General features: G+C 38.1%; 2 protein-coding genes across 4 annotated transcripts in view; one reads left to right on the forward strand and one right to left on the reverse strand.

Annotated features, from left to right (window-relative positions):
* Nucleotides 1-5,678: 5,678 nt before the first annotated feature.
* LOC117990007 (poly(A) RNA polymerase gld-2 homolog B-like) lies at nucleotides 5,679-18,072 on the reverse strand. Of its 2 annotated transcripts, XR_011237773.1 has the most exons (10): nucleotides 17,730-18,072; nucleotides 17,389-17,658; nucleotides 14,991-15,191; nucleotides 13,998-14,116; nucleotides 13,246-13,423; nucleotides 11,275-11,406; nucleotides 10,137-10,265; nucleotides 9,238-9,474; nucleotides 5,907-8,620; nucleotides 5,679-5,817 (listed from the first exon to the last, which is right to left on the reverse strand). XR_011237773.1 is itself a non-coding variant. In XM_034977436.2 (9 exons), exons 2-9 carry the CDS (start codon nucleotides 17,636-17,638, stop codon nucleotides 8,484-8,486), a joined length of 1,383 nt encoding a protein of 460 aa, XP_034833327.1. In that variant the 5' UTR covers nucleotides 17,639-17,658; nucleotides 17,730-18,072; the 3' UTR covers nucleotides 5,679-8,483. The 2 variants fall into 2 exon arrangements, 1 of the variants encoding a protein (XP_034833327.1); XM_034977436.2 differs by having other exon boundaries at nucleotides 5,679-8,620.
* Nucleotides 18,073-18,389: 317 nt separating this feature from the next.
* Nucleotides 18,390-26,992, forward strand: part of LOC117990006 (ubiquitin-associated protein 1) — a 184,491-nt gene continuing 175,888 nt past the window's right edge. The window contains exons 1-2 of one of the 2 annotated variants that reach the window (XM_069504340.1): nucleotides 18,390-20,131; nucleotides 21,578-21,749. In XM_069504340.1, coding sequence (XP_069360441.1) covers nucleotides 18,632-20,131; nucleotides 21,578-21,703 — 1,626 coding nt within the window. In that variant the 5' untranslated portion in view covers nucleotides 18,390-18,631 and the 3' untranslated portion in view covers nucleotides 21,704-21,749. Of the gene's footprint in view, nucleotides 20,132-21,577; nucleotides 21,764-26,992 lie in introns of those variants that run through there. The other variant, XM_034977435.2, reaches the window with a different exon arrangement.

Here is a 26,992-nt window from a genome sequence, read left to right on the forward strand (position 1 = left end):
GATATTTCTTCAAAAGTGAGTTTATGTCTCAAAATAGCTGTAGCTGTGGTCAGCGCTATACTGGCCTAAAATTGGTTTATTATTTTTTCCATATGGGTATATTCAGGGGTGTAACTTTATTTAGGGCCAGTATGTTGCTATAACAGATCGTTTACATTTGGTTAACAGCAATTTACTTTAAATTAAAGTCAAAAAATCTTTTTTCTTAGTTTTCCGCTATTAGAGTCAGTCAAAGTATGCTCTATGGATCTCAAGTGGTTGGGATGTATTTGTGTAGAATGTAGCTCGAGTATACGAATTAGCTGCACGCTAGAGCCGCGAGTAGTAGAGCGGCTTACTACGATCTGGTACTAAACTATGTGGTTGGTCCAGACAACACGTTTTCGACAGCTTTTAAACGCGACTGTTAATTGTTGCACGTCTGAATTGACCCTTACTTCACTTGTACAGCCCCACAAATCGCAATGGTACAAAACCTCGCCCGCCAATGCACCGCCAAGCTTAAAAAACCTAAATGCAATACACAAGTTCAAATATTTTTTGTCATTTACCTACTCTTTACACCATACAAATAACAACTATTTACAAAAAACAATACATTCCTAAAACATTTCAAATATTTTTTTTTATCTTTCTCATTTCTTACTATGTACAGCATTTAAATAACTTATAAACGATATATAAATACTAAAAACGAAGATATATCGAGGCAGCGCCACTTTTATTTATATACAGTTTTCTTTCGTTACTCAGTAGATTCTATTAATATACAGGATGATTTTATAGAACTCTATGGCAGCAACTCTAATCCGCATGACTTTTCTCATGACTTTTCAATAATTTCATTATATTAAATATAATAAAATGTTGATATCCATCAAATTAAAACAATTTATAAAATATCAGTGCAACGGTAAATGAGCAGATTCAATTTTTGTATTTTTTATTCTTCAAATTTCTTTGAATGTGAACCATATTTTATTGGATTTTCAATTATTTTACCCATACTTTTTTTAAATACATAATTAGGTTGAACTGTCAGAATCACTGGGTTTTTAGGAATAATTTCCCATATTTGAAGATTAGTGTAGCCACCAGTTAAAAAACCATTCTGTATAGTTTCAAGTGATCGTGGCTGGGTATAATATCACTCGAACGATGGCCCCGATTCTCTAGTCTCTCTCTAAACTAAATTTAGAGTATCTGCATCCTTTTCTTTTTACTAATGCTAAAAAAGGAACGGAACATGACTTTCACATTTAAAGACTCTAAATTTTAGTGCACAATACAAATTTAAACGGTAGGTTCGCGAGTGCGTGCTAAAATCACGGGTTTTACCATCTAAAAATTAAATTTAGAAATGTCAAACTGCTTCTGTCCTTTTCATATTACAATAGTAAGAAGAGGCGCGAATACTCTAAAATTAGGTTGTGCTTAGAATCGGTGCCATTGTTGTTCTGAGATTAACCTATTCAGTCGTGTTGATTCGGATCAACAAGCTAGGTAAACATAACTTTGTTAGATAGAACAACTAAAATTTCGACAATCATAGTGAATTAATGTGATGTGTTTAAGTGTACGACTAAAGGAAAAAGATAGACAGTAAATCGGGTGCAAGAAACATGAAGCAACTCAAGAGAAGCTAAACGAGTGCCAGGGACTTTCAGTAACTAAACCTGACTTTACTTTCAGTATTGCCACAATAAACAAATTTTGAGTACTGGATAAATAGTTGACGTTAAGGCCCCGTTCACACGACAATAAATATGCACGGCATGAATTGCGTATAGAAAGAACCATTCACACGTTTATACTGCAAAAAATGTGTTAACCGTGTGAAAGGTTCTATACTCATTGTATTCACTACGTATTCGGTACGATTTGTCCTGAAAAAATATATGCGGTGTTTATGTCGTGTGACCGGGGTCTAAGGGTAAGCCCACACTGCGAAATTTCACTGCGCAGTTTTTTGCCACAGAATTCTGTGACATGGCAATCGTATGAAGTCGTTTGCAAGTGCGTGCTGTTCAATACAATTTCCATGTCACTTAATTCTGTGGAAAAAAATCTCGCTGTGAAAATTGCGAACCCCGTACTTCGAAACCCTACGCGCGATTTTCTCTGCAGATTTCTGTGGCATATGAAAATTATATACAGCGAGTATGTGGCTTCATACAATGTCCATACGTCACAGAAATCTGCGAATAGAATAACGCGGTTAAATTTCGCAGTGCTGGCTAATCCTTATGCGGCATGTGGTGTGGATACTGCAACATAAATAAATAATAAATAAAACATGCGATCAGTATAATGAATATAATATCTTTGTTCACACATGCTGTCTATATTTTTCCTTTAGTCTATGGTCTAAGTTATGAAAATAAATTATTAAACCTATTCTTAACTTTATATTACTGCACAATAATATGGCACTATGGACAAAAACATATAACTTTCATAGTAGCATTTGTGTTAAATGTAATATATAATATATAAAATATGTAGTATTTAACAATATCCCCTTAAAATATAATATATAATGGCTCAATTAGTGGAGATTACTTTAGGAGCTAGTACTTTTAATAGTTTTCAACTACACTTCACTGACTAGGGGTTGCGATCCATCATTGCGCTAAACTTGAAAACTAACATGAACCTTTAATTTATCACATTTTTAGTTAGCTTTAGTTTGCCTTTGGTTTTGTACTCAACTCTCTGAACTAAATTGACGGGTCTAAGGGTGGTGAGATCTTTTCGTACTTTGACTTTGCTCAGACTTAAGTTCCAGTTGAAACGAGACAGATTTATACCAGCGATATAACGCCGTCTCGTTTTAACAGTGTCTTAAGTCTGAGCAAGTAGCCTTAACCACAGAGAACATTTTGAAAAGGATAGCACTATTGTAGACCTTTAAAGTTAGTTAAGATATTTGCATACCAGCAATCGATGGGTTTTTTCATTTAGAAACAATTTTAGCCACAGTGATGTAACATTAAGGATTTTCTCCGATATTTTTTGGAGTTTTCAAACTAATCGCACATTTATTCGCATGCATTTTGAGTGCTCAAAATCGGAATAACTTCGAATGCGGAAAACGCACCGAAGAAAAATAATGGTAAAAGCGTACTTATGATGTCATTCTTTCACTTGTCTATACTAACATTATCGGATCTGAAAATCCGCAACTTTACAGTAGAGTGCTTCAAAGTTTCAATTGTTCATATTTTTTAAATATACGAATCAGTTTTACAAAAACCATCTGAATTTTAATACATTACAAATTAAACCTAATTACTTATTTATTACAAAAAGAAATAGTACGATTCAGTAAATTTTTGTAAATCTAAATCGTATATATTCACAAAAATATAAACAGTTGAAGCGTAAAACTTTGAAGCGCTTTCCTGTAGAGTTGTTGATTTTCAGATCTGACAATGTGAAATAGAAACAGGGTGTTATCTTTGACGTTTCGTTGTGTACCTACTTACTTATGACGTTTCTACGACGCATTCAAATTTCAGCACCAAACAGTCGTGCTGCGCATATATGTGCGATCAGAATTACATATTATCTTTTTATCGCTATAGGTGATCGCATACGGTCACACGACAACAATGAAAATGATTGTGACCCGAGGTAGCAAGATTCAGCAGGAGCTGGGGCAATGAAGAAATGCTGATGACATCTGCAGACCCATTTCTATATCTCAGAGGTTAAGAAAAGTTGCTCACGATGGAAAGTATTCATAACTGTCAAACTCATAACTTTCTATTGGGTAACTTCGGTGATTATGCGTAAATGCGTGCGAGATTCTATTTTGAAAAGACATCGGCTAAGGGTTTTTATCAGGGCTGGAAAAAATTTAGAAAAAGATTTTTTTAAACAGGTTAGAAATTGTTAACAAAGAAAAAAAACAATCGAAAAACAATCGTTTGATTTCAATTATTACGTAGGTACACGCGGGTCTGGGACGAATGAATCGAAAATCGAATGAAATTGCGCAGTTCGATTTTTTCATTCGAGACTGTGCGCTTCGCATTCGTAAACTTACAAATCGATTGGTTATTTAAATTCGAATGTTATTTGTGAAGACGAATAAATCGACAATAGATTGTTAAATTCATTCGATTGTTTTAATTTTAGCTGTAATACGTAATAGAATCGCTGATACGTCAACGGGATTTCATTCTTTAGACACTCCTGATGCTACTGACTTATTCAGCATTTTCAGTTCATCTGTTGCGCCCGTGTGCGATCCCCTTATATCTTTGGACAGTCTAAGTACTACTCTAACTCGCTATATATACCTATGTATTTACAGTCAGTCGCATATCACAGCCTGTGAGGTTATTATATTATTGTAACGCGTTACCGACCTCTATTTGGACTGTACCCTATATATATTTAAGCCTCGTTTACATGGAGAGAGTTACTCGCACGTTTTTACTCGACGATAGAACAAAGAGCGAATCCGTCTTTCCAAGACGGATTCTTGGACTTAAAAATTTCAAAGTTAACACACTTGGGAATTAAACGCTGAACTTTCCACTTCTTAGGAAGCACTCACCGCTGGGCCAGAGGTCCTCAAAAATCTTGCTTTGATAACACAAAGTAACAACTCAAGATACTCTCTTCATGTAAAACAAGGTTTACTAAACTATAGAACTTAAGTTAGCCATGTTAAATACTAATAGTAATTTTATAGTGTTTTTGGTTAAAAATATATTTTTAATGACTTTGTAACTAAAGTAACGGCCGAATACTTTAAGATCCCGTTCACTCGGCATTAGAACCGCACGATTCTTGCAGGATAGATCTTACCAGATACATGGTGCATACATTGAATAGAACCGTTCACACGGTTGACACTGTGTACGTTTTTTGCAGTACAAACAACGTGCAAATGGTTCTATAATAACAATCAATGTATGTGCCACTACGTATTCGCTAAGATTTATCCTGTAAAACGTGCGGTGCCAATGCCGTGTGAACGGGGCCTAATGCCACTTTATTTAGCTGTAAGGACAAGATGCCACATCAGTCAAAATTTAAGGGCACGCTTAAATATTGCGTAGCGTTCATCTATTAAAGGTAATTGAATGAGCAGTGAGACGAAGGTGGTGGGGAGCGGATGGATGAGGAAGGCGGAGGACAGTGTTTGGTGACGCGCTCTTGGAAAGGCCTATGTCCAGCAGTGGACGCAAACAAGCTGATGGATTGGATTGGATTGAATGAGCAATAAATGAGATTTAAAGTAAGGCCGCAATTACACCTGTAAGTTTTACTAACAAAAATAACAAACAAACAAAGTTTTTGTAAATGTACCTACTTATAAGAGTGTTTACATTAATAAATTTATCGAGTAAAACTTACAGTTGTAATCGCGGCCTAATTGTCAATATTAAGGCGAATTTACAGTGTCAGTAACTTTAATCACTAACGGCGAAAACTGTGAACTCTCCGACTTGAAATTAATTCACACAATATCAGATCCGACCTCCAAGTCTGTGAATCTGGCTCTATAGCCAGTTTTGCGTAGCTCTCAGAGTCAATACTGACATAATGTAAAAAGACAGTAAATAATAAATTGACAGAATATTTGAGACTCAATTCAATTCACACTATATCAGTAACTGACTCAATGTAAATCCGACCCTACAAACACAGTTTCGAACTTACGCTATGTCAGTAACTGTTCCAGTGTAAATCCGTCTTAAATGCAAATAGTTAAGTGAATCAATGTAAATCTGGCCTTACTTGTAGTTTTGAGACAGAACTTCTCACGCCATGTCAGTAACCAACTCAGTGTAAATCCGCCTTAAATGGAAACAGTCACGTGACTCAATGTCTTTACAATTTTGAGACAGTACTTGAGTATGTCAGTCACTGACCCAGTGTAAAACCACCTTTAATGGAAACAGTCACGTGACTCAATGTAAATCCGGCCTTACAATTTTGAGAGTACTCAATTTACGCCGTGTCAGTAGCTGACCCAGTGTAAATCAGCCTTAAATGCAGAGATCGTTGTTGTACTGACTTGAATTACACTGAGTCAGTACTAAGTCAACTCTAAGGTTGTAGAGTTTCTATATACTGATACTGAAACCTTACGACTGTCGAGGGGCGTAATCCGGCCGCAGCCTCGGTAAGTCACTAGTCTAATAAAATTCACACTACCACTGGTATTCATAGTCAAGATAGAGGCATCTATCGAGGACGATTCAAACGATATTATCATATTCAACCTTAAAGCTGGTGATACACATGCTCGATGTATCGAGATTCTGCCAGTAGCTCACGTGCCAGTACAAGGCATGCCAGTAGATCGCAAGGCGTTTGATTTTTCCCCTTGAGGGGAAGTGAGACGGGAGACTCACATGCCAGCTACAAGCACGCGAAACGCGTCGTAAGGTGTTTGCTAGTAGATCGTACACTCAACCTCTGCCAAAACATTTTGAATTTTTTGTGATGGTTTTTGGTATGTATTTTTTGGCGTCTGCGTATAATTCTATCTATAAAAAGTTTCTTCACTAATACAATCGCGAGTTTTATTGCAACACTATTAATTTCTAGATAATTAGTATTTACTTTGTGATCTTTAACTAGCACGTCACTGGCACGGTATGCAGCCTTTCTAGAAACTGGCATACCAGACACAAGCATGTGTATCACGCGCTGACATTCTGCCAGTACCTGGCGTGCCAGCTTACCAGCACCTAGTGTACCATTCATTGGCATGTGTATCTTTATCTATCTTATCTATCTTGTCTATCTTGTGTGTGTGGGCTTTATGCAATGCATTATATCATTATATTGTGTATGGACACATGTCATCTGAATCATCCTCTAAAGAAGCCCATATCTTGACTATGAATTCTGGTATAAATGTGCGGTTGGAAGCCAGTTATTTGTATTATTTCCTTATGCAAATGCTAACAGTTGCAGTTCTGCATTTTCCGCTAACTTCACTCGGCACTTCATATGGTAGGAAAATAAAATAATGTGAAGTTAGTAGTTATCATGCTGTGCTTGTTAACACTTGAATAAGATGTACAGTACGCGGCTGAAAGTAATGTAGATCGGCCTTTAGAATGACATTTCGGCTTTGTATCACTCATACCTATATGACGTTTTGTCCGTCTCAACGACAGAGAGAGTGCTCTACAAATCTGCTATCTCCTTCTAAAGGTCGATGTACATTACTTTCCACCGCGTACTGTAACAAGTATCATGATAAACATGGTTATAGACATTTTGATACTTGGGACTATATTACCATGTCTGTATTCTTGTACTTTGATTTGTAAATCATAAGTAGTACAGATACATGATACTTTTGTTGGTACATAGTACAGTACGCGGTAGAAAGTAATGTACATCGGCCTTTAGATTGACATTTCAGAATTGTAAAGCGTTGTCTCTGTCACTTACGACGACAGAGAGACTACAAATCTGCTATCTCCTTCTAAAGGTCGATGTACAATGAGTGGCCGAAAGTAATGTACATCGACTTTTAGAAGGAGATAGCAGATTTGTAGAGCGCTGCCCGTCGTAGAGACCGACAAAAAGTCATATAGGTATGAGTGACAGAGACAACGCTCTACAAAGCGGAAATGTCATTCTAAAGGCTGATGGTACATTACTTGCTGCGGCGTACTGTACCATGTTTTTGTCTAGCCTAGTATTGGGCAAATTAGTTATATGACTGACCATATGACCCAGTCTTTGCAGACTTGTGCAAGGTAGTAGTGTACAGGGCATTGGACTCATTGGTCTCGACCAGCGACGGATATAATGCGCAAAAATGAATTCTCACGCGCCATTTTAACTTTCTGTGTCAAATATCATGTCAAAAGTACGATTTTAAGTCCTATTTTAAAGGTGAACTGCAATTTCGACATGACAGTTGACCCGTAGTTAAAATGGCGCGTGAGATGTCATTTTGTACGGACTATATCGTTAGTAAATTTTGAACGATAACACTAACAAAATATTTCGTTACAATATGTTACGTTAAAATGGTAGCAGTATACCAAAGGGATTTAACGTTATAGTTTTATCGTTACTTACCGAAAAATCCGCGTTGAACTAAGACGCTACACAACATCTTTAGATAGATATCAATATCGTGTATGATTATCAGTATTGCTACTTTTATCGATATTAATAACGGTATCCAGATAACGGTAACGGATTTGGTATCGTTATTTTTATCGCTAATATATAAGTACTTTATTTAGTAGCGCTACGACAAAAATGATACTGGTAATTCGGTCCCTGGTCTCGATGATACACTATGGCCAAGTTTTTGCACATTTTGTCCATGTCATATTCACTATAACTATACACTATGGCCAAGTATTGGCACATGTCTCGTCCATGTTTTAGTTAGTATGATACACTGGCCCACGTCAGTAGAGGGCATACATAGTCAGTATGATAGAGTGCGGGACGGCGCGCGCGCACGCGTCGCACTGCGCGTATCATCGCTGCGGCCACGCGTCGCGCAGGCGCAGGCTGGCGGCGAGGCGCGTGTGGCTCGTGCGGAACGTCTCCACGATCTTCTCGAACGTGAGCGGGTCGTATACCGTGCGCGCTGTATTCGTCAGGTCGAAGGGCTCTGGAAAATGAATGAATGAATGAATATTTATTTATTTCTAAAAAAATTACATTTGACTTAAATGGAGTCTTGACCCTGAGGGTTTATTATGGAGAATAGTTCTAAACTATTAATTAAATTCACTGGTGTATTATGCTATAGTCGACGCATTTTAAACTGAGTCGTCGAGTTATCTGCCTGTTTTGATCGCACTTACAGGTCGCTGGTAAGTGCGAGCGAAACAGACAGATAACTCGACGACTCAGTTTAAAATGCGTCGTCTATAGAAAGAATTTGTTTATCCGGCAGTGGTCCTTGGAACCGGATGGTGGCGCCAAGAGGCGCCTAATAACAATTAGTGCACTGTATTACACATTATTGATTAGGTAAGAGAACAATATTAATTCTAACACACTCGTCTGACAATCACGTATTATTGTCGAGTAATGAATGCGCGATTCCGTTAGTTGCGTAAGTACGAATCATTAAGTTGTCGCACGTATAACGGTTACCGCAGTCCCGCTCACAGTGTAATTTCGTGTCGCAGCCCGCACGGCTCGCAGTCTACTTGGCACCGCGTCGCACTTCCACATGGAGATCAGCAATACGACGCTGAAAGTGAAGTTGAGGTTACGTACCTTCGACGCAGAGCAGCTTCCAGTGAGCGGGATCGGCGCCGGGCGTGGCGGCGGCGCGCGCGCGGCACTCCCACACGGGCACGCGGCGCGCTGCGCGCACGGAGATGGCCATCTGCTCGTAGGGGAAGTCCGCGTAGTACTTGAGCATGTGCAGGAACAGCGCGCCCAGCGACGTGCGGTTGAGCGCGCACCGCGCCGTCTCGCCCGCGCGCGGCAGCACGGCCGGCGTCGTGCCGCCTGTACCACGGAATTAATACCCATTAACGGCGGTTACGCACTCATCCGATCCGAGTCCGTGAAAATACGTTTCTTTTTGTTTTGTATGTTAGCTAGTGACATATGTGGTAGATAATCGCAGGTATTCTCACGGATGACGGATAGAACTCGGATGAGGGAAGTGCAGTGCGTAATCTCCGTAATATACACCAAGCGAGAACAAATCTAAACATGTATAAACATACTAACTATACACATATTAGCAATGAGCAATCGAAACTTCAGTTTGACTGTGACGTCACATGGATTGTAGTTGTAATGTATTTCACTAAAAAATGCCGTTGTTTACCAATCCGTGTGACGTCATCACAGTTTATGAATCTAAAAATGGCGGCTAGCATTTTGGCGAGGAAATTTGAAATACAAAATTTAAATGCACTTATCAATGAAATAAAATTTATGTGAATTTTTTGGACTTCTCAAAAGAAAAGTAAAATACCCTATTCCAAAGTAAATAACGATAAAAATTCAGTTGAAACGAGACAGATTTATGTTAGCGATATAACGCCGTCTCGTTTTGACAGTGTCTTAAGTCTGAAGTTCGCTTTATAGAGAGGCCAGTCTTAGTATTTAGGCATTATAGGAGTGGAGTTTCCTAGAAGGCGCAAGAGAGGAATACTCACATTGCAGGAAGTGTATGACCATGAGAGTGAGCGCGTAGGACGACAGTGTGCGGCGCCGCGCGTCGTTGATCTTGTGCGCGCGCGCCCACAGCTTCATCAAAGCCACGAGTGGTCTCACGCGCCAGTCCACTGCGAACGCAATAGAATAATACAATCATATTTTTTATAGCAGTCTAGTCTAAATGTAAGCGGCGATGCGCGATTCCGAGATATTTCTACAATCGAAAGATTAACTCGATTGAAAAAATATTCCGTTCCTTTCCCACTCGTAAGTCTTCAACGGCTCAATCGATTTTGATAAATGATACATCATTAGATTCGTCTTGATGAATTCTCAAAAAAAATACCATTTAAATTTTGCGGGCTGAAAAAGAAGTGGTGCGAACGATCGGGGTTTCATTTTTAAATTTTTTAAATTAATTAGCTTATGCTCGCGACTTCGTCCGCTAGTATAAGCTAATTCATTTAAAATTTGTATGCTACGCTACGCTACGTACGCTTTGTATGCTAGCGTTTACACGAGCCTCCCGCATGCGGGATGCTCACTAGCATATAAACACATTCGCCATCAAACGTGATCCTGCAGAAAACGGGATCCTGCAAAAAACTGGACGCCGTGTGAAGGGACTGTTAGGGGTTGAATTTTCAAAAATCCTTTCTTAGCGGACGCCTATGTCATTACAGCTATCTGCTTGCCAAGTTTCAGCCCAATCTATCCAGTAGTTTGAGGTGCGCGTTGATAGATCAGTCAGTCAGTCAGGTCATCTTTTTCTTTTATATATTCAGACTAGCTTATGCTCGCGACTTCGTCCGCGTGGACTACAAAATTTCGAACCCCTATTTCACCCCCTTAGGAGTTGAATTTTCAAAAATCCTTTCTTAGCGGATGCCTGCGTCATAATAGCTATCTGCATGCCAAATTTCAGCCCGATCCGTCCAGTAGTTTGAGCTGTGCGTTGATAGATCAGTCAGTCAGTCAGTCAGGCCATCTTTTTCTTTTATATATTCAGATGACTTGTTAGCCAACTCTGCTTCTAATGCCTTTTTGGAATTTTGAATGATGATGATGATGATGATGATGATGATGATGATTAGTGTCAGTAATGAGCAACGCGACGTAGACAAAGAGAGATCTCACTTCTGGAGTAGCAGTAGAGCAGGTTGGTGTTGCGGATGCCGACCACGTTGTTGCAGTTGAGGTCCACCTGCAGGCCGTTGCGCGCGTCGCGGAACTTCAGGATCGGCACCTTGGCGTGGATCACTTCTGCGTCTGCAACAACACAGATCATTTATTTATTTTATTTTATTTTTTACATCTTATTAGAACGGCAGTGCCACTTACACTAACTAGATAATTAATAATAAATTTAAATACAAATAAAGGTACAAGAAAAAAGACATAAAATACAAAACGATAAAAAATCAAAGGATTTTGAATATGTACGCTGAGAACATTGAATCACATATTCATGTAATGCTCTCAGCGTACTTCAGTAACTCCCGAACCAATATTATAGACCCATCATTAAATGGGTCCCATTGAGCATTATTGTCCAAAAGCGCGTTGAATGATGCTAATGAACGGGGTATAGGTGACATAGATCTAGCAACAGTGCGATGATGTGGGACCACGAAAAGTTTATTTTTTCGTGGACGAAGATTACTGTTGGATTCAGGGACACGTATGCGACACAGTTGGTCATGAAGTTCTGGAGCATTAACATCTCCTCGCAAAATTTGACACATAATTTTGAGTTGGTCGCAAATGTGTCTGACCTCCAGGGAGTTGAAACCTAAGCAACCTAACAGAAATTTGGTTGGGTATAGGAAAGGGTAATATCCATAGCAACGTTTATACAGGTATCTTAGGAAGGCCTTTTGTACTTTTTCTAATATAAGCCCGTACTTTGCCTCGTACGGATGCCAGACACAGGTGCTTGTTTCGAGCTTGCTTCGGACTAAGGCGTAATATAGTAATCGTATTACTAAAGGACTATGGAACTCCCGAGAGTTGCGTAGTACAAATCCTAATCTTCGAAATGAGTCAGCTGCTACGGTGTTAATATGGTCATGGAAGGTCAATTTTTTATCAAAATGGGGCCGATTCTCTTGTACACAATCTCTAAACTAAACTAAGTTAACAGCTCTAAATCTAGTGCTATCCTTTTCCGCAAGCAACATTCTGAAAGTGATAGCAATAGATTTAGACGTGCCATTTTAGTTCAGTTTAGAGATTCTGTACAACGGAATTAGCCACATTATGAATTTATGAACAAACTAGAGGATGCCCGCAACTGCATCTGCATGTTAGTTTCTTGAAAATCTTACTGGTATTCTTTGATTTTTCGCACAGAAGCGGAGGTGGGCGGAGAGGACCGTGAATTGGCCAATCACAGTGCTCGAAATCCCCAGTCCGCATTAGTGGAATTTGTGTGATTGACCAATTCACGGTCCGCTCCGCTCCACTCCGCCCAGCTCCCCGTCAGTGGAAACACACCCTTAGTCTGTCTCTGGGACGCAAGCTATCTCTGTACCTTTCGTCAAATTTAGTAATGAGCCACGAAAAGGAAACACTTTCGCATTTGTACCATTAAAGTCAAAGTCAAATGATTTATTCAAAATAGGTAATAAATTACTCTTATTGATGGTCTGGTATAGTGTTAGATTTGTAAGATATAGTGGTGATAATTATAACGCAAACTTAAAACTAAAGCTACGAGGGTTCCAAACGCGCCCAGGTCTGAGAAGAGCCCACAACAAACTCAGCCGGGTATTCTTTTTATTATCACCACTTTACAAAATTATTGAAACTTATTAGAACTATCACAAAGCTGTTAAGTTAAGCAACTCATTCCCAAGCTTGCTTATCATTTAAATAATCCTATACATTGTAAAAGGATTTCTCAATTAGTTTACGTTTTATAAAAACTTTGAACTTGTTGAGAGACATCTCCAATATGTCTTCATTACCACTCACAGTCCGATTTTGTGCAGGGACTTTGTGCTTTGCTTTACATCACCTGCTTGAATGTATAGTCAAAGTCAAAGTCAACCGCGTTTTCGCCACGCGCCAAGATATCCTTGTCGCACTGTAGTGAATTCCACTTACTGGGGTCAAAGCTCTTGATGTAGCTGAGTATGAGGTTGAGGTGCAGCAGCGCGTGCTCCCGTGGCTCCAGGTCCACCAGAGCGCGCACGTACAGGCACAGGTCCATGTCCGACGAGTCCAGGCCGAAGCCGGACATCGTGGACCCCACCACGTACAGTCCATACCGGGGGAATATTGACTGGAACAATATGGTAGTTAACTAGTGATAACCATAGGCTTTCAGTAGGCGATAGCTTACACATCAATCATTTCTAACGCACAAGACTGCAAATACTATTTTATACATGGCATAATCTTGTACCTATATCAAATATTTGAAAAGAGCAACCGCCGAGTTTCTTGCTGATTCTTATCGGTAGGAAAGGCATTCCGAACCAGTGGCAGATGCATCCGAATATTCGAAAGTACTTGTAAAAGTTTATTCGAATAAAAAAGATTTTTATTTTATTTAAACAATCACAAGTGATTAATCATTAAGGTATCATCTAAACATATAAAAGGGAAAGGTGACTGACTGACTGACTGAATGATCTATCAACACAGAGCTCATACTACTGGACGGAAAGGGCTGAAATTTGGCATGGAGATGTAGACATCCGCTTAGAAAGGATTTTTGAAAATTCAACCCCTAAGGGGGTGAAATAGGGGTTTGAAATTTGTGTAGTCCACGCGGACGAAGTCGCGAACATAAGCTAGGATCAAACCGAGAGTTCCCTCACTCTAGTTCGCTATCGGTGAAGCAATGAACCCACCTTGATAGTGATGAAGAGATATCTCCAGAGGTTCATCTTCTTGCGGAAGGTCTCCTCGGTCTGCTGCGACCTCATGAACTTGTCCCACATCTCCTGTGACAGTGAGTCATACGGGGATCCTGCACAAACAATTATCTGTCAAGTATTTTCCATATTTTATCCCCTTACGGCGGTTACACACTCATCCGATCCGAGTCCGAGAAAATACGTTCCTTTTTGTTTTGTATGGTAGTTTATGACATATGTCGTAGATAATCGCTGGTATTCTCACGGATGACGGATAGAACTCGGATGACGCGAATAACGAGGTGGTGCTGGTCGGGTGCCGGGTGGCACTAATGAGTTATGACCTTAAGGCGCCATCTCCACGCACGAGAGAATGTGACAAAATTCGATACAAATTATCGCCGCGACAGGCCCCAGGATATGGCTCGTAAGGGTCCAGATGCAAGGGTAGACTCACCACAGTGTTTCCATATGTAAATCGAGAATTACCGTGTTCAAGGGTTAAAATTACGGTGTTTCTAGATTAAATTACGGTGGATTAGCTAAAAGAATACCGTGTAAATTACCGTGTCATTTTTAAAAGAAAAAACGTCACGAATTTGCTTTTTAATCAACTATTAATATTATTCTGAATCTGACTCTCCTAGCATAGCAATATCTTTTTCATATACGGATTTATTCATATTAATATTTTGTTAAATCTCATTAATTTTACATTTTACTCCTTCCTAATTGCTTGAATAAGGACGAAAATAGATTACTGAGATTTGATGCTTAAACCGAGAGCAAGAGAAATGTTGCCATTACGAAATATGCTAAGGTGACTGAGATTCGTACTCGTATTACGCAGTATATTATGAATTTTTAACGTGATTTTGTATTACGGTGACACGGTCAAGGTAATGGCCATATTACCTTGACGGTAGATTAGGGCTGAATTACGGTGCATCTACGGTAATTACCGTGTACATGGAAACACTGACTCACCATTAAGCAGGTCGTCGGGCGTGAATCTGACTTGGTAGGGGTAGTTCGCACTGAAGTAGCGCTCTGGGCCGGGGCGACGCGGGCGCGGGTCGCGGCGTCCACGCCCGCGCCACTCACGCGTCACTATGCCGCTGTCTCTGTCCCTCTCGTGCGACACTGTGCCGTTGTCTCTATCCCTCTCACGCTTGTTTTTGTTCTCGCCTGTAGACAATGCTCACGTCAATGTCACATAAGCCGCAAGACTAAGCAGGCCGAGCTCATTTCAATTAAATTCAAATATTTTATTCAAAGTACATACATAGTACACTTTTTGAATGTCTTATTGTCTATGTATGTACGAGTACTTACTCATATATACATAGTAACGTGATACTGAAAGGTGCGTAGTACTAAGGAAGTTGTTACTATCATAAATGTTTTTTTGTTAATTTTATTCGTAACTAGGTACTGTATCTTTGAAAGTATAAAAGTAGGTACGGAAGTTTTGTGTACAACTGATTAAGCACCGACTTACTTAATAAAGTAAAATAAAACAAAATGCCTCAAACAAGATTTTATTTTAAATCTTTTTTATTTGAAATGAAATGCATTTCAAATAAAACCTTGGGTACAATACAATGGCTTGCTGCGGTGGTCTCGAGGAGGTTTCAGATTTAATTTAATTTATTTTATCTTTAATTAATTTAATTTTTAGTATTAATATAGATTTTAAGTATAGGTCTTTTATAGATGTTAATCATTATTATACCTTTTTGATTAAATCAATAAAAAACATTACTATAAAAAAAACTTAATAACAATAAATGGTAAATGCTAATTTAGAAAGTCCTACCATTTTATAAATTTCAAATAGTTAATTAAAAAAAATTATGATCAAGCCATTGCCACTAATGAGCATGAGTCCCCCTCTCAGAACGAGAAGGGTTTAGGCCATAGTCTGTCACACTAGCCCAGTGCATATTGGCAGGCTCCACACACCTTTGAGAACGTTATTGAGCATGGCATGCAGGTTTTCTCATGATGCATGTCTTCATTAAAGCAAATGAATAAAAACCAGAATTAAAACCTGTGACCACTAGCCAGCTATGGGTTAATGATGATGATGAATATTATAGGTAGACCAGAATCTCATGAAATGAATTCCAAAGTTAACAACACTATACACTGTGAATATCCTATGCACTTAGTACTCTGTGGTGAATATTAATAATTCACCACAATAATACTCTGTGGTGAATATAAATACTTCACCACAATAGTATTCTGTGGTGAATATTAATAATTCACCACAATAGTACTCTGTGGTGAATATAAATACTTTACCACAAATAGTATTATGCGGTGAATATTAATACCTCACCACAAAAGTACTCTGTGGTGAATATTAATAATTAACCACAATAGTACTCTGTGGTGAATATTAATAATTCACCACAAAAGTACTCTGTGGTGAATATAAATAACTAATTCACCACAATAGTATTCTGTAGTGAATATTAATAATTCACCACAGAGAACTATGTACATAGGATATTCACAGAGTACAGTGTTGCAATTTTGGAATTTCATTTCCATATTTTTCATGACATTCTGGTCTACCTATAACAAAAATGTCTATGGTACAATGTCATTAGCCATCCTGTAGACTCAGATGTAACTGAATCTATATCACTTATCTCCTAAAGGTGACAAGGCCAAATCTGTTAGATATTATGTTTCAATTTATCTTAGTTATTTATAGTTATTATATTATGTTGATACCATTATATCATAGTATCATCTTGTTTACGACAATATAACATTTATTATTAGGAATTATTTGTAAGATATAAGTACCAATGAATTCAGTAACTGACTGAAAATAAATAATTATTAAGGCTTTTTTATTTACTTAATATACTAGCACATGCCCACATGGGTCACATGCAACCTATTGCATGTTGATGGTACTATGGCATAAACCTTCATGCAAGTGCCAACAATAACTCTACAAAGTTTCAACTCAAATTATGCTAAAATGCATAGGTAAACAGTATACTGACAAACATTAATTTTTATAGAATATGTATAGGTAAAAATAAGAAATACAACATACTGACATATCAACATAATACAGTTCAAATGTCTGTGTCTAAAGTCTAGACACTTAAGATCTTTTTGCATGTAGATTCTTTAACTCTGTTATAAAGAAACTTCCACCAAGGATATTCACAAATTATGAGAGAGGATATTCACCGAGCCTGGTCAGTACTTATAGCTAACTAAAGTGTTCAGACATAATAATGGAGAAACTTTAAAGAATTCACCTAAAGATTCATATAGTATACACAACAAAATGTACCACTTACCCATTTTAAATTTCAGAAATAAAAATAAAATAAAATGTTATTTTAATTACCTTTTTCACTAGATTTATTAGAGCCAGAACCATTGCTGGATAGGCTCGATTCATCAGACTCGTAGCCAAAGGCGATTTCAGGTTTGGGCGGCTGATGGGTTTTGCGTGAATGCCAGCGCCGGCCTCTCGCGCCTCCGCTTATGTGCAGAATATCTATAGGCTGCGGCGTCGGCTCTTGCACGAAGTAAATCCCCCCTGCCTTATCAAATCCACTGTCCCCGTGGTACATCACAGGCGAACCGTCATTCATTTTTCCTCGATACACGATATCTACCGGCGAAAAGGTTAGGATTTGAGACTACGAAAAGCGAAGAATGTGAGACGAAATATTTTAGACTTACCTGTTTTATGAGCGTTAGAACTGATGACGTCTAGCCTATTCGGTCACTTAATGTATCATATTATTAGACGTATTTTATATTGCGACGTCGAAATTCTACGGTTTTCCCTTATTTATTGGTAGGACGAAATTCGAGACGTTTCGTCAAAGGTCCTTTTCTTGATATGTCTATGGCGAATTGATGCTAATATTTAAAGAAGTCCGTTCAACGTACTTTTACCTGAGCTCTCACAACGCGAACAGACCGCACTTTTACTATTTCGACGCCGTCAATATTAATTTATCCACAAAATTGAAGGTAAATTTATAATAAATTAGTACAGAAAAAAATTGTCCGCCATGACTTTTTGAGCATCACTAGCGACATCTGACAGCGGTCAGAAATGTTCAACTTCACACGTGATAAATTATTTTTTTCTGTTCGAATTTTACGATTCCATTTTCAACCAGTATTTAGAATAATTTTATTTTTGATACATTTTTACGACTTATTTCTAATTAGATAATTATTAATATTTTGTGTTGGTCCCGTTAAGACTATTTAAAAAAATAATTTGTGCTGAAATAATTTAATAGAGAACAAATATCCAACCATATCACATGACAAGGAAAAACCTTTTAAAAATTCAAATTGACAAATGACATTTGACGTCAAATTTTTTTAGTCTGAAACAAATAATCAGTCAAAATAAAAAAAGATTTAAATATTCTCTAGTAAATTAAAATTAAATAGGTATTTTTGTGATCATGAAAGCTTCAAAACAGCTAAACGTATCAAAATTTATTTAGTGAAATAGGTGTTCGAAGTGATGACGTTGAAAGAGTACGATGTAACCTTAAAAGTGCAAAAAGTCCATAGAAACAAACTTTGTCGTCTCATTGTGTTGTCAATTATTACTTGATATGTCTCATTTTAGTGATTTCATGGACGGTGTTCCCGTTAAGATATCAGAGAAGTACAAGAGGCCACCGCGAATAGAACTGCCGTATAGTGTAACCGAGTGTCCTTTGCGATCGCAAAATTTCGTTGAAAGTGTTAAATATTGCTCAACTTTTGAGCGGAATGTGCTTTCTAAACTCAAAGAGCTCCGGAGCGCGAAGGAGACGAAGAGGAACGAGCGGAGACATCGGCTACAGCTGTTGGAGGAAGCGAAACAGAAAAAGTTGGATGCTATAGCCGTGGCAGAGGCCGAGGAGAAATTGAAACAGCTCAGCGTGTCAGAAGTATCGTATCCTAGCACTGATGAGATAAGCGCCCTATCCCCTGACGATAAACCTGAAAATATCTGTGATACTTGCCCTAATCGAGACAGTAGCCCTGAAGTTGACAAATCAGTGAACACTGACGCTGAATACCTGTGTAGCTCGGCACAGTCCCAGACTAACATCCTGCAACCCGTCCAGGTTCAGTCTAACTACCAGCAAAGCAATTTGCTCGATGACCCTGATCCGTTGCAAGAGTTCAAAATGCAGACCACAATGATCAAGTATCCACATTACAATCAGAACACTGACGCTTTAACTTTTAAGGATTTTGAGAATGATACATCTAGCCCGTTTGATAATGTAGAACTAAAAACGATCAACGATATGGAGCTACTAGCGCAAGTGTTGCAAAGTCAGAGGTCAGTGACCAGCTGCCAAGTGTCTAATTATAACCAGGAGGACTTGTACCCAGGGTATAGCAACTGCGCAACGCAGGCACAGATAGAAGGAGTTACATATCTACCCAATGCATACGTAGAACAACAAGTTCAAGGCCCCAATGTAATATACTCATCCCCTCAACACTACCCAGTCTCAAACGGTTACTATGTACAAGAAAATGTCTGTGATAATCTACCCGTAGAAAACATGTACATGCCGAATTACCAGTATTACATTCCTCAATACCCCGGTCCAAACATACCTTACCAACAGTACACTCAGGTACCAACTGGTTCAACTGAAATGCAAGCACCGAACGGTTCGTTCATACCTCAGCCGTATTATTTCCAGTATCCCCAAGTACCCGTACCGTATGTGGCTAACACTTTCGTACAAGTCCCAGAACAAAAAGAACTCCAAGATAATCCGTCGGTTAGCTCTCAGGTTACAGTTAAATCTAGATCACGAAGCGTTCCTGATATAGTCAAAGAGTTGAATGATGAATTAGCATCGGCACATCAAAGGGCCAACGAACGCTCACACAATGCCAGTCCTGCACCTGTAGTTGTTCCTAGATCATCTTCTCATAGCGATAGAAAAGAGGAGAGGAGGAAGAGAAGAGCAGAAAAGTTACCAAATCCATATGAAAAGTTTCCTACTAAGTTGCAGAACATGTGTCAGAAGATACATGGTATGGGGTTTCCGTTAGACAGGGTTGCCAGAGTCTGTAGTCTTGTTGGGGAAAATGATAAAAAGGTGAGAAAAAAATTCAATACACATAATGGGGCTGATTCTATTGTACACAATCTCTAAACTAAACTAAATTAACAGGTCTAAATCTACTGCTATCCTTTTCCACAAGCAACATTATGACATAGACATTATGGGATAGCAATAGATTTAGAAGTGTTATTTTAGTTTAGTTTAGAGATTGTGTACAAGAGAATCCGCCCCAATATTTATTATAATTATTCAATTTACCCACTGCCATTGAAGAAGCCACTATCTATTATCAACTAATCATTTGATCTACCTTTCATTACTTTTTATATAAAAGGAAAAGCTGACTAACTGACATGTCAATGTACAAACTGCTAGATGAGTAAGAGAGTGCCTATAAATGTGAGGTTTAAGTGCCATTGTGGCTAATTCCGTTGTACACTATCTCTTAACTAAACTAAAATGGCACGTCTAAATCTATTGCTATCCCTTTTATAATGTTGCTTGTGGAAAAGGATAGCACTAGATTTAGACCTGTTAATTTAGTTTAGTTTAGAGATTGTGTACAAGAGAATCGGCCCCAGTGCCATGCCATTTTAAGCCCATTAAGAAAGTGAGTGAAGTTAGAATTTGATCTATTCAGTGGCGGATTTGCACGTCCGTCCTAGGCCTGGGCCTACTGAGCCTTAGGTTAAATCTGCCACTGGATCTATCTTATTAATTAACAAATAAAAATATGACAGTATTAACAAAACAAAGAAGAGATAAGATTAAGAAACATAAACATGTTATCATCATTTATTTTTAAACACTTGTATAAATCCAGCAAATTACTAATGCGCGTGGCCGCCATTTTAGTGACGTCAGCAGTAGACTGAAGTTTTGAGCACGGGTTCGAGTGATGGTTATGTCGGCTGACGTTAAAATGACGTCATTTCGATGTTAATGAGACATGCAGTCCAATCCATGCATCCAGCGCAAAAGCACTTTGCGGGACTTATACAGTACGCGGCAGAAAGTAATGTACATCGAGCTTTAGAAAGAGGTAGCGGTTTTGTAGAGCATTGTCTCTGTCGTTGAGACTGACAAAACGTCATATAGGTATGAGTGACAGAGACAACTCTCTACAAAGCCGAAGTGTTACTCTAAAGGCTGATGTATGTTATTATCTCTCGAGTACTGTACTTATGTAATACCCTTTTCTATCTTATTCAATTTATTATATTATCTATACTAAAATTATAAATGTGAAAGAGTCTGTCTGTTACCTTTTTATGGCCCTGCCATTAAACAGATTTTCACGTTTGGTACAGACATAAATTATATTGCATAGATGAACATAGACTTCTTTCCATACCTGAAAATCAAACAGTTTCCACAGGATTATTAAAACCTAAATCCATGTGAAGTTAATAGAAATAAGTTTAGATTTCTGCAAAGTACATTTTTAAAAGTTTATAAAGGCATGTTTACATGTTTCAGGTTATAGAATGTCTTCTTATCTTGGGAGAGTTGATGGATCTTGGATTTTCGGAAGCAAGAGTGTCAGCTGCATTGGCCAAGCATGAGTTCAATAGAGATAAGGCTTTAGACGAACTTGTTTCTTAATGCTTAAGAAATGGAGGAAAACTTATTCTAAATTCTATGAAAGTTAGTGTTGAACCAATACTGATACTGTGTAAACTGTAATTAAATATGCCATTAAGGTTCAACAATTAAAAACTACATTGGTCAACTTTATACATAAAGATTACAATAATAATATAATGTAAAGATTATAAATATATTATGTAGATATGTACCCTTCGAAATATTGTAGCTTAATATAATATTATTATGGTTAAAAAAAAGCTGTGGTTCCATTAAAGGCAGGTTTAGATTGAGACAGTGACTTTGCTACTCTAGTGGTTAATTAATTTGGCTACAGTTTAGACTATGAGGCATAAATTTATAGAGTGAATTTAGAATTTGCCGACTCAAGAGCTTAATATTGAGTTAAAAGTTAAAACGAGACGAAATTATATCGTCATAAATCTGTCTTGTTTCAACTCCATCTGAAGTCTGAGCAAAGTCTAAGTATGTTCTATAGAGCTCAGTCTGAGATTAAAGGACTAAACAGTGTACCTGTAACGCGCTATAATATCTGCTCTGTAAATGGATTATTATTTACAGTAAGTACGCGACAGGTCGAGATGGCAATCCGGGTATGAGGCGGGGGACGCCCCGCACACCCGCACGTCGCCCGCGCTATTCTTCACTAGGTTAGCGCGGGGGCTGTGTGGGGTTGCCCCACCCACATTGCCATCTCGACCTGTCGCATATTATACATTGAGATTGGCTGTCGTAGCCGAAATTCAGTCTGGATCCCTATATACATTTCATGTCAGTGACTAAGTGAATACCGCACTCCAGCGACTGTCGCCAGTCACTATCTTAATATAAACCTGCCTTAATAATAAGTGTAGTGGCTAGATTTTACTAGAGATGTTTGTTTGCAAGAATAATATGATTTTTCATTTTTGCATTTATATTGACTGATATCAAAGTGTAAATTGTGAATGGTTAAATTATTTTTTTAACAATATTAACCATGTCAATCATGACTAATACTCTTTCCCCTCCAACTAAGCGTAAATCTTGTGCTAGGAGTAGGTACCTACGACAATACTGCAACAGGTGGGGTTTGAACCGGCGACCTTTCAGATTACGATCCGCTCCTTAACCGTAGAGCTATTGGGGCTCTAATCAGTACCCTTATTATAAATGCGAAAGTGTGTTTGTTTGTTGGTTTGTCCTTCAATCACGTCGCAACGGTGCAACGGATTGACGTGATTTTTTGCATGAATATAGATAAAAACCTGGAGAGTGGCATAGGCTGCTTTTTATCCCGGAAAATCAAAGAGTTCCCGCGGGATTTTTAAAAACCTAATTCCACGCGGAAGACGTCGCGGGCATCAGCTAGTTAAACTATAAGAGCTAGTGCGGCGAGTTGCGGTGCGTTTCAAAATCCGTAAATTTGAATTTAAATGAAAGTCCGGTGCGGAATTAATTCCGCAGTGCGCGCGCTTCTATGTAGTTCTATAGTTCACAGATTTTGCGGGAAAAAACGTACGGACCGCTAGCGTACGCGCGTTAGCTCTAAGCCACACAGCGATTTATACTAATAGCGCTTAACCTTATAGGTTTTCATTCTCCCGAATTGACAGACAGACAACGAAGTGAACAGTTCCTTTTTTTCCTTTTGATGTACGGAACCCATAAACGGCTGTTGTGTTTTAACCAAAATTTCGTTTAAATGATCGAAATATAAATACGCATTTCGATGGCAAAATTATTAGTTATATTCAAAAGTAAACTGATTCTATCGAATAGAAAATAATAATTAATTTATCATTTGAAAAATGTGAGTTTAGCGTTGTAAGAATTTGTAGTAGGTGTTATATTTTAATTTGAAAATTATTTTAATATTAAAATGGTGCTGTTTTAAACCAATTTGTAGACAAAAACGTCGACTTCTCGGTTTTCATTCCACACCTTTAAAGCTAAATTACAAGTTGGTATGAAATAGCATTAATTATTTGTGCAATTCCATTTTAGATTTAAATCACTAAGCACTACTTTCAGCCGTACTCAGAGTCGCTTAATCGTTACTTAAGTTTAGTTAAAACGAGACAGACCTTAACCCTCTAACAATTAATAAACCTGGAATAGCGGTGGAATAGTTATACTCTGTTTTGTCTTTCTCTGTCATCAGTAATTTGACATTTGAAGGAAAAAGACAAAACAGAGTATAACTATTCCACCGCTATTCCAGATTTATTTGTTAGAGGGATAATGGCCCCGATTCTCTAGTCTCTCTCTAAACTAAATTTAGAGTATCTGCATCCTTTTCTTTTTACTAATGCTAAAAAAGGAACGGAACATGACTTTCACATTTAAAGACTCTAAATTTTAGTGCACAATAGAAATTTAAACAGTAGGTTCGCGACTGCGCGCTAAAATCACGGGTTTTACCATTTAAAAATTAAATTTAGAACTGTCAAACTGTGTCTGTCCTAACCCGTGATTTTAGCGCGCAGTCGCGAACCTACTGTTTAAATTTCTATTGTGCACTAAAATTTAGAGTCTTTAAATGTGAAAGTCATGTTCCGTTCCTTTTTTAGCATTAGTAAAAAGAAAAGGATGCAGATACTCTAAATTTAGTTTAGAGAGAGACTAGAGAATTGGGGCCAATCTCTCACATAAATCTGTCTCGTTTTAACTCAATCTTTAGTAACGATTAGCGACTCTGAGTGCGGCCGTTGCCATTGCACTTATCTACCCCTTCACTTTTAGGGCTGGCCCTTTGATTTAAAAATAAACATGGTATATTTTTTATTTAAATTGTAAATAAAGCGTGTAGATATCTTGCAACATTACTTACTTTATTCGTCCATATGTATTATACCTATGATAATAATGTTTTTGATGTAAGGCTAAGGGTAAGCGCATACAGGTGGAGTGAAGCAGATCAGTCTTTTATTGACTCAGCTTTATGTATGTTGACTCAAAGGTTGCAATTGGTGTACTGAAAACAAATCTGAAGGAATCAAAGACGCACGGCGCGCCTAGTACTGTAGGTTTAAGTCCCGCAAATTGTTAATGCGCGTGGCCGCCATTTTAGTGACTTCAGCACTACACTGAAGTTTCGAGCTGATGGTATATTTTTATTTTGGCTGACGTCAAATGATGATGATTTCGATGTTAATGAGACATGGTTTCAGCGCAATAGCAACTTGCGGGACTTATACTACCACTTTTATAAATCGCATCGTAAAATTCGTTTGCGCAGAAAAGCGCAACCTAATGCCGACTAAAACCGAATTGTACATCAATGAAATACAGACCTTATTGCTTGACGTTAAGATTTAAACAACAGAACAACAGACTCGTGCTATCTCGCTCATGATTCGCACGTACAGTACGACAAGGCTATTGGGGCGTGGCACAAATCGGAACTATCGTTGCCGTCAAGTGTCCCCTGTGTTCTTGTTTGAATATTCTAAGCCTTTGTTCTCCAACAGCGCCCCCCTGTCAATGTCATTCAAGTGCCAAGAGAGCCTTGTCGCACTGTACAAAACATGGTGCGTGGGCAACCAATGGCGGATGGACGCACGCTATGATTGGCTAAGATATTTTCGCGCCATTCAAAAATAAGATTTCTGCGCAAAAGTGATAGTAGGTACTGTACCTACCATACGATCGAATTTATTTCAATACGTCAAGCATGTGCGCAAGTGTAGACCTAGCATAATGTAGTGCTTGTATAATGTTGTCTATTTATAAGATTTTTAAAGTGAAAAGTGAAGAAATTATATCAAATACTAGATGATGCCCGCGACTTCGTTAGCGTGGATTTCGATTTTTAAAAATCGTGTGGGAACTTTTTTATTTTTCGGGATAAAAAGTAGCCTATCACACTCCGGTCATTAACTATACCCTTGCAAAAAATCACGTCGATCCGGTACTCCGTTGCGACGTGATTGAAGAACAAACCAACAAACGAACACACTTTCGCGTTTTTAATATGGGTAGTGATTATATTCGTTACAGATCTGTAAACATGCTCTTTTTTATAAATAAATTGAAAGAGATCCTTACATCATCCCGAGTGACACTGGCCATTTTTTTTAAAAATAAATGTGGCAGGGCAATGAGGCGGTTTCCAGGCAACGTTCGAGAAAGTTTTCATAGATGGCGCTGAATACTACCACCACAAAAGATGAAAAATAATATTTACATATATATATGATCTATGCTTTAATGTTTAGGTCGTGTCAATCAATGACATAAATGAAGAGTAAGAGCTAGCGTGCATTGCAATTCTCCTTACGTTTCTTCCCCACAAAATCTGTGAACGAAGAAGAAAGTAGATAGTAGAAGTAATTAATTAATTTCGCATCCGATTTAAAAAAAATTTAAAGCATAGATCATAATTATAGATGTAGGTATTATTTTTCATCTTTAGTGGTGGTAGTATTTAGCGCCATCTATGGAAATTTTCTCGGACGTTGCCTGGAAACCTCCTCATCGCGTGTTTCAAAAAAAATTATAATGTGGTTAAAGTAGGTAATTTAAAAAGTTTTCAAAAGACCCCGACTGCAGTTTGCACTAGGTAGGTAAATTTTTTTCAGTCCGCATATTAAAGCGCATAAATCCACCAATTTTTTTAAAATTTCATGTACCTACCAAGCAGTAGGGTGCAGGTCATAGAGGCATAAATGCACTGCTTACCTCAGTTGTAAGCTCAGTGCATATTTTTCATTGTGACCTGCCAGTAAACAGGTTCCTACCTAACTAATGCCTACCCTAGCTTCAAACTCTGTGCACGCCACTGCTACCAAGTGAACTCACGCCATCAAGACTAATCTACATATTGATGTATCATTTATCAAAATCGATTTAGTCCTTGAGTAGTTACGAGTGGACATTGGAATGGTTTGTACATAGGTACAGGTCCAAAACATAACCCTTCTTTTGGGTTCGCTGCAGTCGGGTAAAAATCTGGTAATTTCCGATAAATTAAAGCATATTATGTCGTTCTAAATATGATAGGTAAATGTTGTATTTTTATTTATTTTCTAGTTTTAATGATGTGAATCTTAAGCGTAGGGCGTGATTTTATAATACAGCTTCATATACCTAAATGAAATATGTATAATATCTACGAGTATACCTAAATATAAATAAAATAACGTTATTTTTACAACAGTATTTTGTTTTTGAATGTCCTCTTTTATATCTCTTATCTATAAATGCGAAAGTGTGTGTCTGTCTGTCTGCTAGCCTTTCACGGCCCGCAGTGGCGGATTTTCAGTCTTGGCCGCCCTAGGCCCCAGGATTTCGTAAGTACCAGCC

Source organism: Maniola hyperantus, chromosome 17 (genome assembly GCF_902806685.2).
Source record: "Maniola hyperantus chromosome 17, iAphHyp1.2, whole genome shotgun sequence".
NCBI classification, from domain to species: domain Eukaryota; kingdom Metazoa; phylum Arthropoda; class Insecta; order Lepidoptera; family Nymphalidae; genus Maniola; species Maniola hyperantus.